Raw genomic sequence first — 18,169 nt, 5'->3', positions numbered from 1 at the left:
CACTCTAGTTGGGCTTAAAGGGTTTTTAACCGACAAGATTATTCGGTTAAAGTTCAAACGGTCAACAACCGGTCAAACGGCCACCGGTTAGCATCCCTACTTGCTGTAGCTTGGGGCAGTGATTTTCCAGTGATGGGTCCCAGCGTGGGGACAGGAGGGTCATGGGACGGCTGCATCAGTGCACTCTTTTCGCAATAATAATAGGCAGAAATTTTTAAATCATGCCTTGTAGATACAGCTTCTGCATCTGCTAAGCCCCTAAAACACCACTGGCCACGATGCCCTGTGAAAAAAGGCATAATCAATCAAATGCTGGTTATGCTTTTGCAGCCTGTCAAGGATCCGATGCTACTTTCTTTGCCAGGAAAGGTTGGCACAGGATTCATTTTGCAGACAGTTATTCATTTGGGACGCCCTGGTTGCTCACTGATTCCAGCGTCCTGGGTTCAAGTCTGACCTCCGACCTTTTGTTGCGTGTTGTCCCCTCTCTCTCTCTTCTGCCTGTCCTCCCTCTCTACACTGTGACTGTCAAATAAAGCAGAAACGCCAAATAATAATAATAATAATAATAAAAATAGTTGATTTTCTAATATTGAATGTAATGTGTTGACACCATTCTGCAAGTAAATATGGAGTGAAGACAGAATTCACCAAAGTGACATTGAAACCTTAACTATTTTTTCCGTTTTTGATGTTACCCCACTAAATATTCGGTGGGTCTCAAGATAAATAGTACCTCTACATGTGGGTCCTAGCATGAAAAGTTTCGGGAACCCCCTGCCCCAAGGTCTATTGGTGCATACTGAGTACATCAGGTCAAACATACTCACCATGTAAACTGCATATGACACTGATCAAATGTGAACAGACGTCTGGTATATTCAATTCACATTTTGTACAAGAAGCTAAATCTAGCATTGCAAATGTGCGATGCATTTACAGTATTTTGGTTCAAAATGAAATATTTCACAATTTTAAGACGCTCTGTGCAGACTCACTCAGCTGCTCTGACCCATTTCTGGACCTCAGACCTGTGTGACTTTGGTTCTTGTGTAAGATCTGCAAAGTTGGTGTTTCATTGAGGGCATTATATAGCATTCAATAGGGTGTTTAACCACACTATTCTATATTAGAAATGTACTGTAAGCACTTGGTTTGCTTTCTCTGGTGGCTATTCATGTAACTAATGAGTTTCATATGAATAAACAGCGATTAAGGCAGTCATGTGCCTGTGTTTTCATTTTTGCACACGCAAACCTAGCTTCACATAAAACGCAGCATGAAATAGCTCCTCTGGAGAATCTGCATTCGTTTCATGAGTGTTCGCTCCCACCACTTTTGTTTCACATCAGTTAATATCTCTCATCTTCCCATATCAATCATGCGTTTTTCTGAGTCATAAGGTGATATAGTTTAGCTGTGAGAGTGATGCTGCATAGCTGAACAGAAGTGGGAGTGACGCTCCAACTGCGGCCACCCATCCTGAAATTTTAGCACCCAGTGATGACGTGAAGTGCGTCACATAAAAGCCTCCACCACAGCGCATGGACACTATGACTGCTTGGTGCCAGTAACAATCGCCACTGGCATTAAGCTGAAGGAAATTCTCACCTATTGTGTCACTACGCTGAGTTAAATCGCTCTCCAGTGTGTGTGTGTGTGTGTGTGTGTGTGTGTGTGTGAGTGCATGAGCCCTTTTTGCTGACTCACCTATTTCCTCTTCATGGTCAGGCCACATCCTTTGAAGTGAACATATAAAGACAAGTGTAAGCATCAAAGTCTTTTCAGTTCAGGTCGCCAACACAAGAAGCCACAGTTTTGCTTTTACATCAGACACAGAACGTCATGATCTGCCTCAGGATTATCTCCTGTATGATCCTCCTCTATTATCAGCCAGGTAAGTGTGTTTTTGCATTTTATTTTGCAGTGATTTGTAGATTGTTGTTGTTATGGTTTGCTCATGCATACAAGCATGCAAAATGCAAAATAATGCCACAGACTGCACCAGTCTTTTCCAGTAATGCTGCTGTGTTAATAATGCAGCCAGTGTTTTGTGTGGTTGATCAATTATCGATTGGTTTATCTCATGGATTGTTCAGTGAAGTATGCTACTATGTTTTTCGCAGGTCATTGTGCTGAGATTATCGGTGGGAATGAAGTAACGCCCCACTCTTTGCCTCACATGGCTTTGCTGCAGGATGGCTCAGGACGTCCTGTATGTGGCGGGACACTGATCCATCCTCGATGGGTCTTGACTGCTGCCCACTGCCAAAAGTAGGGCCTTTTGCATGAATTGATTTTTTCGAACCCCAAAAAATGCTTTGCAGCCACGACCGGCCCCAGTGGGGGGAGGCTCATCCTAACAGTGTGGATGTCACACCCAGTCCTCATGAACCACACAGTGCAGATCTGGGCCTGTATGTCTCTTTTTGGCGGTGGCTTGTTGCATCATATTTCATAATAAAGTCCTGTGTGACTTTGTGTTACAGCATCAAGAAGGTGTCGCTTGGGGTTCACTCCATCCAGAACAAGAATAAAGAACCCTGGACGATCCGAAAGGTCAAGGCTTTCCCTCATCCCTGCTATGATGATAAAGAGATGGTCAACGACCTCATGCTGCTCAAGGTAAAGTGATGATATTTACTAAAATGAACCTAATATAAAAATGAGGATGAGATGTGGAGAGTGTTGACACCAAAATGTTTGTAAAGGTTTATTTGAAAAGCAAGCTATCTGCTTTTCTTTATAAGATGTGCTTTTCTTCTTGTTAAAGGTTTTAAACAAAAGAAGATAAAGTAAGTAAGTGTAATGAGTACTGCCTCTGTTTCCTTTTTCAGCTCGACAAAGCAGTGAAGGAGACCAAGGCAGTGAAATTTCTTCCCGTTCTCAGAGAACTCAAGGAGCCGCAGCCCGGCTCCAAGTGTCTGGTGGCTGGATGGGGGAAAACAACCAATCTTAGCAAAAAAATGTCTGACGTTCTGATGGCTGCCAATGTAACTGTTGTCAACAGAGTGAAATGCAACTCACCTGAATATTACAACTATAACCCCATCATCACCCACAGCATGCTATGTGCTGGACCAATGACAAAAAAGAGAGAAGATGCCTGTGGGGTAACTATGCTAAGATTTTTTTTCCTGATTTACACAGTTGCCAGTTGTGTATCAACATAAAACAAGTGTAAATAAATTAATAAAAAATTATGTGGATACTCTGCATGAACTAGACTCACCCATAAAGTCCTAAGTAAAATTATGAGCTCCTATTTTGATGTTTTTACTTATTAAATCCACTCACAAACAAGAGATGTGGGTGAACACGGGTAAAAGTAGGAATTTTAGGCTGCGAGTCAACATCACTGATTGTGTAAAATCTTATCACAGTACAATACTGCATGAGTTGATGATAGATATTGTAAATGTGCACAATGCATGATTCCCAAAAGGCATCAGTATTTTGTGCATGCACTCTATAACTTCCATATCACCTCCTTAACTGTTGTGCATGTGTATGAAAATGATTGTCATGTCATTGTCATGTACGTTTTCTTCTTCTAGGGTGATTCAGGAGGGCCGCTGCAGTGCAACGGCGTGCTGGTGGGAGTGACGTCCTTTGGCAAGAGGTGCGGAGTGATGCCTGGAGTATATTCTTTTCTGTCCGAAAGACAAATCACGTGGATCCACAAAACAATCAAAAAATGAGATTTCGTATGAGCATCTCTGTGAAGTGAACCACTGTGATGTATTCTGTCATGTTTGGCCATGTTTATCACGTCTCATCCAGACCTCTGCGGACCTCTGTTGTATTGCTTTTGCTTCCCCTTGACAGAATGTGAGCTACAACAGTTTGCGCTGTAAATGAATGCCGCTGCAATAAAGCCTGAACTAAGCATTAGAAGTCAAAGTGTCTTACAAGTGTCTTTTCAAAGCTGCACATCAAAGGGACACTGGAAACATGAAAGTTACGTCACTCCTGAAATTAACCAGATTACTTCACCACTTCCTACATCACGACTGAGGGTGGTCTTAGCTCAGCATCTGTGAAAATGTTCATTACGATACTCATGTCGCCTCTCCCACACATTCTGCAGTGTGTATCATCATTGTACAATGTTTACTGATCTAATAGTTTCGATCCTCATCACTGGGACTGAAAATCTCAAACCAGTCAGGCTCAACATAAGAAAAAATGATCTATATACTGAATAGTATCTTTTGCAAAACAATAATAAATGGGCATAGAAACTTCCATATTACGAAGTATAAAATGCAGTAATATTCTGCTTTATGTAGCTGCAGCAGTGGAAATCTATAAGGCACTGTTTCTTTCTTTCTTCCCTTCTTCCTTCAGTGGCCACTTTCTGAAATTCTGAAAACCTAGGTATCAGTTTTGACTATGAGCTGATATTTGATAAAGATGTCAAGACAGTTGTTCAGTCCTGTTACTTTCACCTGAGGAACACTGCAAAAATACAACCACTTTCCATCAGTTGGAAGTGGTGAGATTAGATCACTGTAGATTACTGTAATTCTCTGTATTTTAGATTATTGTAATTCTCTGTGTTTTAGATTATTGTAATGCTCTGTATTTTAGATTATTGTAATTCTCTGTATTTTAGATTATTGCAATGCTCTGTATTTTAGACTTTTACTCCAAAGCTCTGCAGCAAGATCACTCACTGAGACCCGACTCACATCGTTCTCACATCACCCCGGTTCTGGTTTCATTAAGTTGGCTTCCAGTTTTCAATTCAAGATTCCTCTTATTACTTATAAGGCTTTCACAGTATTGTTCCTGTGTATATTAGTGAACTACTGATAACTTGCAAGTGGGCTATGGGCCCCTGTGGTCCCCTGAAGAGGGTCTCCTGAGAACTGTGTGTGTGTTTGCTGCCCTGCCTCCCAGGCTGTGGAGCAGTCGCCCCCTGGAGGTCAGGCCAGCAAATTCTCGTAAGTGTCTTAAATGACAACTGAAGGTCTATCTTTTTGAAGTTTTTTTTTTTTTTTTTTGTCTGACTGTGTCATGTACACTGTATTGATTTATGTGATTTTCTCTCTTTCTTTGTCATCCTTTTTTCAGACATCTGTACCGTGTTTCACAATGCGCTCTCATTTGAGTAAATCCAGACTTCACATCCTGATGGCATCACACGTTCATGTCTCATTCATCTGGTTTCCCTCAGTGGGAGAGAGCAACTCATGTTCATAAACCTTGATGCCTCTGTTGTAGTTGGTACATATTTAATGCAAGATGCCATAAACTGCATGGTAGCGGCCATCACTGTCTTCTCTCCGTTGCTGCCTGTGGAAGAGGCTCATTTCAGCACCGACACTTTTATACCACAGGCAGGCCAGCCGCTCAGATTTTAAGATCCCTGTGGGTCACTGCACAATATTCACAGGAAAAGTGCACAGTGCATGCTGGATAAGTGTCTTTACACAAACACTCATGAAGACATATATACAGTTAACACTTTTTATATCAAATATGTCAGCCACAAAGACTGGAAATGCAATGAGTGTCAGTGTCATATCAACTAGTAGATAAAGAAGGCAAATACATTTTTGAAGGGATTGTTCATCAGGTTCTTATCACCATCATCAGAATTGTTTCCCTTATCTACAAACACCTCTCTCATTCCTTTCCTGTGAGAAGAACAGCAGCCGATTTGTTTCTGTTGCATTCCCAGAAGTTAGCTTTGCTCCTCAGCTGAAAATCCTGTGATTTTGGAGTCTCGATTTGATTCACCTCACTTGATAAACACAGAATGAGGCAGTTTAGTTTACACTAAGTATTAGTTTCACAGTGAATCACTAGGTGGTGCTCTCTGCTGTAGTTAGTGGTGCAATAATTCCCACAACGGCATCATTACCCAGCTTATTATGGTGATCAAAATGAGTGTTAAATCCAAGAGTAAAGACAAATATGCAAAACCCCCCACCCCACCACCACCACCACCCCCCAAAAAACAAAACAATACAGAACAGAAGAAACTGAATTCAATTAAATTAAACTGAAAAAAAAAAAAAACTTTGAAATTACATCACTGCCTCCAAAGTTGAAATAAATTAATCAGCCTGCATAGCAATGAAATGACTCTGATTAAATATTAATACAGTGGTATTTTATTACCATGTAAACAACACCAAACAGATACTGTGCCACCAACGCACTTGATACTGGCACAATCACTTATAATAAAATAATAAAAACTAAATTGAAACCTCGAGCTGAGAAACTAGGCTACTGTTGAATTGAAACTGGACTCAAACAGGTAAACAAAAACAGAAGAAAATCCAAGCCCGTATCAGCCTTGGTGCCACACTTGGCCCTTTCAAGCAGGCGAAGAAAGGAAGTAATTATTCATATTTTACAAAAGCCCAAGGCTGACAGATATCACCACACCCAGGGAATGCCAACACGTTTTCTATAAGAGCGGCAAATGAATTATTATTGAGAGTGACCAGCCATGTGTGAGTTTGTTTACCCAGTTTCTATGGTCACACACACACACACACACACACACACACACACACACTCCCACCAGCAGCACGTTTGTGCCCACTTCATGGCCACTGAAACCGTCAGCACCACGCCCGTATTATCTTATTGTGTGAAATTGTATGAAGTGCTTGAGTGTGTCCATGCATGTTTGTGCCGGGGGTACGTGTGTGTGTGTGTGTGTGTGTGTGTGTGTGTGTGTGTGTGTGTGTGTGCGTGTGTGTGTGTGTGTAAAAGCCACTATATTAATTCCGCAACAGTGAGCGTCACACACACGAGAAAATGTTTACCTTGACTGCATCACCTGTGTGTGATGACCTGCTCTGTCCGCCGTGCCTCACCTTTCCCTCACTCAAGCCACATGATGCAATCCTGATTTAATCGCACACACACACGCACACACACACACACACGCACGCACACACACACGCACGCACACACACACACACACACACACATATATACTCACACTACTGCAATAACATGTTTAAGGAGGAAATAGAAACAAATAGAATCATTTTGACTCCTATGTTTATGATCCAGTTGCCTAAAGATGTCTGTATGAATTACACCTAATTAAAGAGACAGTTCACCCATTTTTAAAAGTGGGAATTTTCATCCTGCTTCCTGGTTGTTGTAACTGAAAATGAAAACCGTTACCGCTGCCATTGTGGTGGACTTCCCCCCGACTAACATTCCTAAAAATAATCTCAAAATTAAAAAGAATAAATTGGTATAATAAACCAGCAGCGGTAGAACTATTTTCTTGTTTGTGGTCTTCGCTCCCTGTGCTGGTCCTCGGTTACAACGGCGGCTGGCAGGTGCCTAAAAGGTTGCTGTGTGAAACGAGTGCGAAAGAGGGGAGTGAGGGAAAAGAAGAAGCTAGCCACAACATTATTTGTTGTTATTTTTGTCCTCGTTGAACTGTACATGTGTTCATCGAAGAAAACAAACCATGGCAAACTTCTTCTGCTTCTTATTCTTCATTGTAGCTCTGGGGTTAGGGTTAGGGTTAGCTGCACTTCATAGTTTTGGTATCCTCATTTTGTGTGTGTGCATGTGTGCGTGTGTGTGTGTGTGTGTATGTTTCTCATTTATGCAAAGCAGTTTAGTTAAAGGGCATGACAAATAAATTTTACGTGATGCAGTGACGCGAGTCACCACGGCTGGGCAGACAAAAAAATAGTGCCACCTGCAGGAACTCAAACCATCAGCAAAACCAACAAAAACACTTTGCAGCACCATGCACGCTGAATGACAAGTGATCTCTGGAAAAAAGACACCAAAGATAAGATCGCACAGATAACCTCACTGGCATTAATCTTTGTGCTCTATATATAGAGGCCTATAACTTACACTGAAATGTATTTTCTTTCATCTGCCTCCATCTGCTGAATCTTTTGTTTTGGAGTAACCATAGAGCCTTCATGCATGCAAATCGTTTATTCACAATTGTCCCTTTGTGCAGAACTATTCAGTGAGCTCATGAGGAGAATACTTCCTTCTGCATTCCTGTGTGTGTTTACGTACAGTTGTGGTGCCTTCTTTGTGCACCGTCTATTTTTGGTTCTTTTGCCCTGAGCTATCTAATTATAGTTGGGTCTTTATTACCTGTGTGTGTATGTGTGTGTGTGTGTGTGTGTGTGCGTGCATGTGTGAGAGGGAGAGACTGAGTGAGAGGAGATGCTCAGGCCACCTGGACATTCCCAGAACAGCACCCAAACCCTTCCCCACCTTTTCTCCTACACCAGGCACAAAACGGCCTGTACCCATTCACACAGCCCGGGACGTCACTCCACCATTCAAAACACTGCCGTGCCATAGCAACACAGAGGCTGGTGTGTCTGTTAAAGCAGCCAGGTAGGGAGGTGCAATCAAAAAAAAAAAAGAGAGAGAACATACCGTACGTTCTGTCTTTATTAATTTTCAAGACAACCATATAAACATGCACTAAGTGATGGGCATTGATATGTTGTTATTATCATTAATACAACTATGGAATTGATAAAAATCCAGGATAGTAAGGTGTGTCAGATGGATGAAGATGCCAGTAACAGCCAGCAGTGCTTCAAAGACGAACATCCAGGGAGCTGACAAAGTCAGAAATTACCAGAATGTGCACTAAAGCTCTGCATGCATTTCTTGGTGGCGCTGATTGCATTTCAAATTCTAGCTACTCTCTAGATTTGGACCATTGTGCCCATGAATAATCTCATACTGTGTCACCCTATGATTGGCTCACAGAGGAGAGTCCACAGCTGAGGACATGAGCCTAACTCACAGATGTAACGTGGCCAAAAGTGCCTGCAAAGAGGGTCACTCAAAGGGATATGACGTGCAGAAAAGGTATCAAACCACAGTCATGCACTGCCTTCAAGTGATTTGCATTGCATATCAGTATATTATCAATGGGAGACTCTGTGGCAAACCTGTGAACTTATTAAGAGGGAATGAGGTGAATGTGTAATTTTGCCATATTAACCTCTAACTGTGGTAATACCATTATTATGCCCTAAAATAAACCTTTTTTTTCCCATACAGATTCTATTCTCAACTCTGTTTTATCCTACTGTGATCCTGCTCTTGCATGACTGATATTTTTCATGTCGGTATCCTGGATGGTCACCATAACAGTGCAACAAAGGACAGCGGAGAAAAGGTAAGTGACTCAGTTTGAAGCCACGCAGGGATAAAGTCAATGGAAACTAGGGTTTGCCCAAGTGCTTCTGTGGGCTGCCAGTAACACAACAGGACAACAATAACAGAACAGGACAGAAGGGCAGTGGCCAAAGGGGGAGCTTGTGCCATCCAGTCCATAGAAAAAACAAAATCCTTACAAAATCCATTCATTTTAACACAATAGTCGCCACCAGAGTGGGAGGGAGGAGATGTGAGAGATGGATATCCTTTGTTTAGCAAGATATAATGGAGTAAAGTGCTTTCCAATGGTGAGTCATACTTTAGAGTCACCAAAAACTCAGGTAGGTAATATGCATTTTCAGAAATGCGCCGTTCAACAAGGATCTTATCTGAACATATAACTTTTAACTCTGCCAGGCATAAAGAGCAGGCTGACAGTACACCAAGTGCACAATAAAAACTCTCCATGTCATCCTGAAACTGAAAACCTATAGTAATTAACCCCTTGCATTGTAGTGATGGAGCAGGGGATTTTCAGGAGGAAATAAAAGGTCAGTAGTGGATGCCACACAGAGGTGGTAAACATCATCTGAAAGCTGAGAGCCTGAAGATTGATTTGAGATGCAGCTCAGCACTGTGTGTCAAGTTTTTTAAAGTCATAAATCTATAATAAACACTGCATTTTGTTTAGGAGCTTGTTTATTTTTTTATTTCTTTAGAGTTTATACGGGGTAGAGCGTTATGATGGGAGCATATGATAGCCATTCCCACACTCAATTACCTGTCATATGTCCTTGCAGCAATTTTTTTTTTTTTTTTTTTGATACCATGTATTACACAGATTTGGTGCACCATTTCACCATTTTCGACCACTTGAGAATGAAGAAACATGATCAAAAATACCTTTAAAATACCACACAGCAACACCAAGACCTTGAGGAACACCGCAGAGAAATTCATGCTGTGATTTGGTGTCACTGACATTTGGAGATTTCTGTAAGAATTCCATTTTTCCGCGATTGGATGGCAAGCATTCTGTTCTGGAAATTGCCCAGTAATTCCCCCTTATTGACAATAAACCTGGAAAGTGTTTGGAAAGTGTCATGAGGCTGTGATTATCCAAGAGGCCACAATAGGTCATTTTATACAGTGACATCAAGATTCAAAAAATGGTCACGCTACAATTAAATGGCTATGATGTTGCCTAACATCATCGTACAGGAATCAAATGTGTCTCACTGAATCCATAAAAGTCTCAGGTTTCCAGTCAAATCCAGTCAATTTATGCAATTTCAAGATAGTTTAGGCCCCAGAATGCTGAAATACACCATTTTACAATAGACTACAATTACACATTTTTACTCCATGCAAAAATCTGCATGGTTTGTGCCTCAAACTGCATAGGATTAGCAACATGTGGGCATGTCTGCAAAGGGGAGAGCTGTGGGCACCCATTGAAACCCAATTTCGTTCAGATTTCTTTTGAAAATGACCAAAATCGCCAAAATTCAGCCTAACTTTGGATTGATATTTAGCAGTGATTTTTCTAGATTCAAAACTGAGCCCCCTACAGTCTCTGAAGGACCATAGGTTATTGTATTCAACTTGCATCTCAGGTGTAAATCACTCACTGAGTAGATGTCCTAAATAAACATTTTCTATTAGCATCAATATCAGGCTATTAAATCACTTCAGATAGTTAATAATGGAGATTTGTATCGACGGTCCTTTGTCAGTTTCACAGATCTACAATAGATACATTTGGCTGCAAGATTGAGATGTGTGCTGTGGATATCTGAGTGATATTTCACTTCCATATTGGTTATACCTCCAAAAAGATCAAATATTGAAGAGCTGCAGTCATTTGATGGTGCTGCTTGTCAAAGCTAGAATGTTTTCCAGTGTCTCATTCCTCTGTGCTGTTATAATGCCCTGAATTCCTCTGATGTCACACCGAGCTCCGAGCGCTTCCCTCATGGCTATTCCTGCCTTCTGCTTGACGCGTTGTGGCTGTGTTTGGCCTGAATGCTGCAGTGTTTCTGTGAGCCATCAACAGAGCTATGGGATGCCTCCATAGAAGGGAATGTAAACACACATCGCAGGCAGAAATTGTGCATGAACGCATGTAGAAACAACACCCACCATCACACACACACACACACACACACACACCTTAGTATAACACTGAGAGACTTTATTGGTGATCAAATTCCATCCCTTTTGCAGAGTGAGATGAAGACAGTTTCTCTGACCTATTACAATAGTAGTGCAATAAATAAAACCTAACCTGCAGTCGATGGACTAAATGCTCAGCATCCAAATCCGTAAATCTCTGACATACAAACACATACAAAGTTTTAAGCAATAAATAATCACACTCAAATAAATTACATTCTACTGAAGTTCCGAACAGTGTTTCTACACGGCGTCGAGCAGGCCTGATGAGCGTGTTGAGACAGTCGACACATTCCACTGGTTTCACCGTTGCTCCTCTTGTTGCCCGCTGAGTCTCTAGATGGTGCGGCTGAGGAGAGACAGAGCAAAATCAAATGTCACGCCAAGTGTTTAAAGGTCACAGAAGTGACAGAAATACCAGAACATAATAACAGCAGTAATATTAACATGTAAAAGCAGAAGTACTCGGGTAGAAGGCCGGCCTAGCAAAGGTCAGCTCAAAACTGCGCTTCAGTTTAAGTATTGAAGTTATTTTAGATCACAATTAGTCTCCTGATGTTATCTAAACAGTGTCAGCTGAAGTTCATAGTAGTCCACTTTCTGGTTGTTAAAGATGTTCACAAATTAAAAAGTTACGTAGAAACCCTTTTTTCTTAAAGATGACTCGCATCTGTAAATGTTAAATAAATGTAGTGAAGCTAAAGGAATATCCGCTTTAAAATACAGTGGAGCAAAAATGTTAAGTTACATAAAATGGAGGCAGAATTGACTCAGAATGGTGCTTATTAACTACAAGAGTAAATATACATAGTCATTTTCCAAAGAGATGTTCAAAACCCCTGCAAATCATAATGGATGCAGTGTTTTACAGCAAATGCCCTCGACTCTCTGTGTACTCCCGTCTGTGGCCTATTGCACAGATCCCATTTTACAGCCAATAAATTGTAATTAAAGATAAGTTTGTTGGGAGTAAAGTTCTTAGAGTGATGAGGTAAAGCTCACACAGGGTTCACATGCAAGTGTTGTAATCTTAATGTTGGAGCCAGTCTGGCTTTTCGGAGGGTGGACACTGAGTGACACGTACGGCTATGAAGGGAATGCTGTGTGGCCGCATTGTTTGCCTTGAGGCTACAGGAGGATTTCTGTGTGTGTGGGCTACACCGACTGGAGTCTGAACACGTGAAGTCTTGTGCGCAAGAGAGCGTGAGACTCGACCCCATGTACCGCAGGGCTCCGTGCCGCCGGTGAAGCAACCGAGCCCTCAATGTGACCACGTGCGGCCGATGTTAAGTGCTGTTATTGTATATCCTTAAGCACGCAGGTGAATCTGTGCTGATGGTATTTCCGTACACGCGGGGCCGAGATGGGACAGACCGAGACATCCTGGCTAATCCGGGCTAATCCGCCTCATGGTGATTCCTCGTCGCATGATGCAACTCGCAGTGTTCAATAACAACAACAGGCCCACGAATTATTCTGTCACCCTTTAGCCCACTCTTTCCTGTTTGGCTTAAGTTTCACGTGAGCGCAGGGTTGACACCGCCTTTGGAAGACTTAGGCAAGACTTTGGAAGAAATACATCACTGAGATAAACTGTTGGAAAGACATGAGCACCCGTTTACGCTGCGGGTGCTTTTGACGCCATCATAGCAGCCTGGCAGGCGTCAGACGGCCTGGAAATAGCTTTAACTCAAACAGTTGTGTTTCCAAACGTAGAGATTTGAGTTTTGCTAACGGATTGGACGCTGGTCCCAGTTTGTGTTGTGATTTTATTGGTTTCATGTAACACAATCATAATACGTGAAACAAAGGTCTGACATGTTACCTTACCCCTCTTGAGGGCGCACCCAGACAAATCTGTGAGACCTGAATGACTACAATGAGATGGTGCGCGGGGGTGTTTGTGTTTTTGTTTGTGCATATGTGTGCGAGTGTGTGTGTGTGTCTGTGTGTGTGTGTAGCTCACAAAGTAGGTCAGACGTGGGGCTGTACACCTACCTTGTTATTTGACGCTCACACTATCACATCACCGATGGGCTTCTGGAGCTTTTCCACCTCCGCCTCTGTTCCCAAGTAAGCGGCCAGAAAGTTTTTGTGTGTCCTGTAACTGAAAGAGACGCCGTGTGAGGACACAACTTGTAGTATAAACTAAAGTATGACACTTAAAAAATAAATGCATCAAACTATCACACATTTGAGAGGCTGAGTATAATTATTTTCTTCTACTCTTGGTGGATTGTGCTGTGGTTTATTATTATCAAGTTAAATTAAGTTTGTTATAATCATGTCATCCTGTTAATTAGCTTTGCAGAGGTCATTTTATGCACCACAGCAATACACTCAGTATATACTTGCCATGTTAACAGGTTAAGAATTAGAACATTTAGTGTAATGTTATCTTGCCAAATAGAGAATTTTTTTTTTTGGTGTTGAAGACTTCTTAAGTGACGTGAAGGCTTCTGTAGGCTGTTGTGTTAATCCGTGACATGTCTGTTCTGCCAACAGTTATTGTCCATAATGAAAGTTTGCTGACAATCATCCAGAGAGTTGAGGTGTGTATTAGAGTCGGTGATAAGCAGTATTGGAACACATAAGATGAGAGCCTTTTGTTTGAAAACCCCAACGCCTCTCGCAAGAGTTGCCACAGTCACTTAGAGGAAAAAATAATTGCAACACAGTGTGCATTCGAATTCATGTCATTAAGTTATTTGAATTCATGTGTCAGTGATTAAACTCCTGAGAAACACAGTTGATTCATCTTTTGATCGCACGTATTACACGATGTTTCAGTCTGTCACTTTCTCTCTACTAGGACTTCAGCCAAACACTTATCTTTCTGTGGCTGCAAATCTGTAATTCCATTGCCGATAATTATATTTGCTTCTCTTGGACTGTTGACTTTGTTCCACATTCTGGCAATATCTGTGATATAACATGGTTACTGATTGATAAGGAATGGTGATTGTAGGTGAGTTGTGCCTCCTTTGCGGGAAGTCCATTTCAGCTCAGAGTAATTAGAAATAAAGCATGAGCAATGCTGTTCCCTCATTACTGTCACTCATTAAACACAATAAAACACAGGTATTTAGTAGAATGAATTATTTTTCAAGTAAAATCAACCTGCAGACTTTTATGAGCCATTAAAAAAAAGGCAACAAAGAGGTGACACAAAAAATATTGTTGGTACTTTTCCTACCAGAACCCAATACTGTCCGGGACTTGTTAAGAACATCAAAGTAAAAACCATATAAACTCTTAAATGTCAGGTGAGTCTGTCTTGTGAAGGCAATGAACAATACTTGTTTCTACGGGTGTGTTTGGGTGTGTTATGTGCTTTATGATGTGTCAGTGTATCCGGATGCCAAGAAGTGTTCCTGGGCAGGATGTTTGGGTGCTAATGCCCATTGTGCTGGGATCTGCTGGGGTGTGGAAGGCTGCCCTTGTGCATACTTCAAACAAAAACCGAGAGAGGTCACTTCAAAGCTGCGACAATCTGCTGCATTATGCAAATGTTCGTGGAAAAATACTAAAGGGCTTTTTATTGCAAACATTCTTTCTTACCATTCCTCCACCTTCTGAGAAATGTGGCACAAAGTGGAACAGAGTCTCTCTGGTAGCCGCAGTATTTTGCTATGACATTTGTATGTCTTTGATCCCAAAGTTTAACTCAGTAAAGTCTGAATTATATTCAATGAAACACAATTCAGAGAAAAAAAATCTTGGCCACTGCAGCTTTAAGGTGAAAAGGTGTGTGCATAAAGTTGTATGAGTGCTGTATACTCACTGAGCACACGTCATGAGCAGGATGGCAGTACAGCTGATCACGGACAGGACCACAGCGATGATCACCAAGACCGTCTGCACCACCTCGGCCCTGTTCCCCTCCTCTTCCTCCTCGTTTCTCCCCGTTTCCAGTGTCTGGATCCCGCAGCGCTCTCCATCGAAACCCTTCATGCACCTAGAGGGGGAGGAGTTAGCAAAGAAAACACTCATTAGACACTTTGTGTATGTTTTCAATGAAGAAGGGTGGAGGAATCAGTGAATCATGCAAAACCATCATGAACATTTACAGCATGAATTACTTGGTTGCTTTGTGCATCTTCTATTTCGCTTAGAGAAGCACCAAGCAACTTATGTAGTTGGGAAGTTATGCAGAACTCATGAATTCTTTACTAGGGAAATCTGTTTTTTCAAATGCACATTCAATACAATGAAATGTGTGTTGTACTCACACACACACTGGCTCCTGCAGGTCTTCCATGTACTTGCAGAAGCCGTGAATGCAGTAGCCCAGGTGGGTGGTGGTGCAGGGATCTTCTGTGGTAGTCTGAGCTGAAGTGTATCCGCTGGTGTAGAACGTGTGCTCGGGGTTTAACGGCGTGGTATTTCTGCTCTTGTGCTTGTTCTTCCTCTTGCCTTTGCCTTTCTTTTTCCTCCTCTCATCTCTGCTGACGTGCCCATCTGTAGTGGGAGAAACGACCAAAGTGTCACCAGTACAGGTAAGAGAGCATCTGACAGGTTTATGGTATCATTTTTCAGAATTGGAGGTTGAAGTTAGAAGAGTTTCTAGGCTGAATCAGTGCATGATGAATTCTCAGGCTTGGACATTAGAGTATCTATTTAATATGACTTTTTACCATCAACATTTTGACATCTGCTGTTTTTTTTTTTTTTTTTTTTTTATTGAACAGACACTATAATTGTGCATATCACTTTGAGACGTATGAGTAAATGAAAATGAAAATGATCTTATAACCAATCATTAACTAAATGCATTCCATACTATCAGTTCAAAGTCTGCCCCACTTCCTGTGGGTAAAGAAAAAAAAATTGCCATTCCAACTGCGTTTCTTGTAAATGCTACTAACGTTAAAGAGGAGTGAAACTCTGTAATGACTTCAAGGTCCATTCACATATCTTTTAAACACCTAAAGTGACCTCGTAGAAACAGGACACTAGGTGATACTAGATATTTTTAGACCACAGTCATTTTAGGACAGAGCCGACAATGAAAATAATCATTTTTGTCAATTGCACCACAGTAGTCAGTAGATTTAGAATATCATCAGCCAATTTAGTTTCCTAACTTCTATGTTGATTTGAGAATATGGTAACATGATTGAACCCAGATTTAATAATCCCACCAGACATCATCAACCAATGATTAACAGATTTATCATCTACAAATGATACCGCATTTGACTGGAAAACCAAGTAGTTGCACTGCAGTATACGTAGTCACTGTAACAGAATGAAAACTGAAACTATAGGCTAAGTAGAGGACAGGAAACAAAGTTGTACCATGAGGGGTGTGGCTTGCACTCAGATCTTCCTCCACTTCCAGCTCGTCATCATCGTCATCGCTGAGCGAACTCTGGAGGCCCTCGCCGGAGGCCGGACCCCCGGTCACATGGCTCAGCCCGCTGCTGGAGTGTGTGGCCTCAGATCCCAGGGCACCTAGAGCACTGCAGACGACTGCCAGGCCAAAGAGATAAGACACATGAATTGGCACAAAGAAAAAAAAAATAAGATTACTTCATATCTACACAGATACGAAGCAACCTACATAGAGTCAAAATCAGAATAATCAGAGTCAGGGGTTACATCAAATGAGATGATCTCAGTCAGATGTCAAAAGGCAATGAAATTTTGAATTCCTATGTCCAACGTAATACCAAACTAGAGAACTCTATCAACTGTAATGTCATTATATGATTTAAAGTAAAATATTGGATACGCTAAAATTGGTGGTATCTGCATTTAAGCAATCGTTGTGACAGAAATCAGAAAAAAATGGGATCACATAACCAGCCACCTTTCTTGTTACCACCAAATCAGGAAAATGGCATAAATTTGGAAACAGACAAATAAAACGGCAATCACAGCTTTTTTCCCCTTGCTCCTCTCTTTTAAACCTAAGAACAGAAACTAACATTTTGTTGGTTTCAAAGACGTGTCAGCACTTCAGAATGAGGACTTTCTCATACTTAAATCTTGAAAGAGCGAGAGTGATCAGCCCTCATAAATTAGGCACACGGTGGCACTGAAACCAGTACTACCAGAACCCACAGGGTGCCTGAATACATCAGTGGAACCGACATCGACGTCTGTGAATAAGGCTTCGCTTAATGATAATCAGGTATTTCAAATATCTAACCTGGTCACAGCTACTGGAGCCAAGTGTCCAAGGTGTGACCAGGCTAGTGACTAATGCTCATTGTTCAGCTTTAAGACCATTGAGCAGATTTTTTGGCTACAACCAGAGCTGACGCACTCCCCCAGGCAGGCTCCTCTAAAACACCTGAATATTCTGCTCACCTGACAAGTCCTTACTTGCGGTGAAATTGCTTCCTCCCCTCTCTTCTGTTTTCCCTATCATTTTACATTTCCCTCTATTTCACCACTTTACAATCTTTGGCACTGCACGCACACACGTACACACACACACACACACACACACACAAACACACACACATCATATGCATGCCCAGACTTACCGAAACACAGGAGACAGGCGAGGACGAGAGTGTTCATATCCCAGGAGAGTATTATGTATATGACAGAGTTCTGTGCTGATCTGAGTAGGTGTGAGTGTGTGTGTGTGCGCGTGTGTGTGTGGTTGTCCCGTGCTGGGAGAGAGTGTGCTTTGCTCTCTTTACCTCCAGTGGTGCTGGGTGCAGCTTTTTATAGTGTAGACAACGCCTGCCTCTCAAGGAAGGAAGGGTGTGTATGTGTGTATGTGTGCGGGGGAGTGGGGGGGGTTGTGCATGTATGTGTATGTGTGTGTGTGTGCGTGCATGGGTCTGTTTGACTGGGTCACACTGTACAGATGTGTGTAAGAGTGTGTGTGTGT

The 18,169-nt window shown here is 41.8% G+C and overlaps 2 protein-coding genes across 2 annotated transcripts; one reads left to right on the top strand and one right to left on the bottom strand.

Moving 5' to 3' along the window:
- The first annotated feature begins 1,849 nt into the window (after nucleotides 1-1,849).
- LOC115365483 (granzyme A-like) lies at nucleotides 1,850-3,872 on the top strand. The gene is made up of 5 exons (XM_030060516.1): nucleotides 1,850-1,897; nucleotides 2,127-2,274; nucleotides 2,490-2,625; nucleotides 2,838-3,113; nucleotides 3,558-3,872. Exons 1-5 carry the CDS (start codon nucleotides 1,873-1,875, stop codon nucleotides 3,699-3,701), a joined length of 729 nt encoding a protein of 242 aa, XP_029916376.1. The 5' UTR covers nucleotides 1,850-1,872; the 3' UTR covers nucleotides 3,702-3,872.
- A 7,440-nt stretch (nucleotides 3,873-11,312) lies between these two features.
- On the bottom strand, nucleotides 11,313-17,956 carry areg (amphiregulin). Its single transcript, XM_030060527.1, has 6 exons — nucleotides 17,814-17,956; nucleotides 16,618-16,791; nucleotides 15,549-15,777; nucleotides 15,101-15,274; nucleotides 13,315-13,423; nucleotides 11,313-11,665 (listed from the first exon to the last, which is right to left on the bottom strand). Exons 1-5 carry the CDS (start codon nucleotides 17,848-17,850, stop codon nucleotides 13,330-13,332), a joined length of 708 nt encoding a protein of 235 aa, XP_029916387.1. The 5' UTR covers nucleotides 17,851-17,956; the 3' UTR covers nucleotides 11,313-11,665; nucleotides 13,315-13,329.
- Between the last annotated feature and the right edge of the window lie 213 nt (nucleotides 17,957-18,169).

The sequence above is a fragment of the Myripristis murdjan genome, chromosome 9 (assembly GCF_902150065.1).
Source record: "Myripristis murdjan chromosome 9, fMyrMur1.1, whole genome shotgun sequence".
In the NCBI taxonomy this organism is placed as follows: Eukaryota; Metazoa; Chordata; class Actinopteri; order Holocentriformes; family Holocentridae; genus Myripristis; species Myripristis murdjan.
This window is presented reverse-complemented; position numbering and strand designations above follow the sequence as displayed.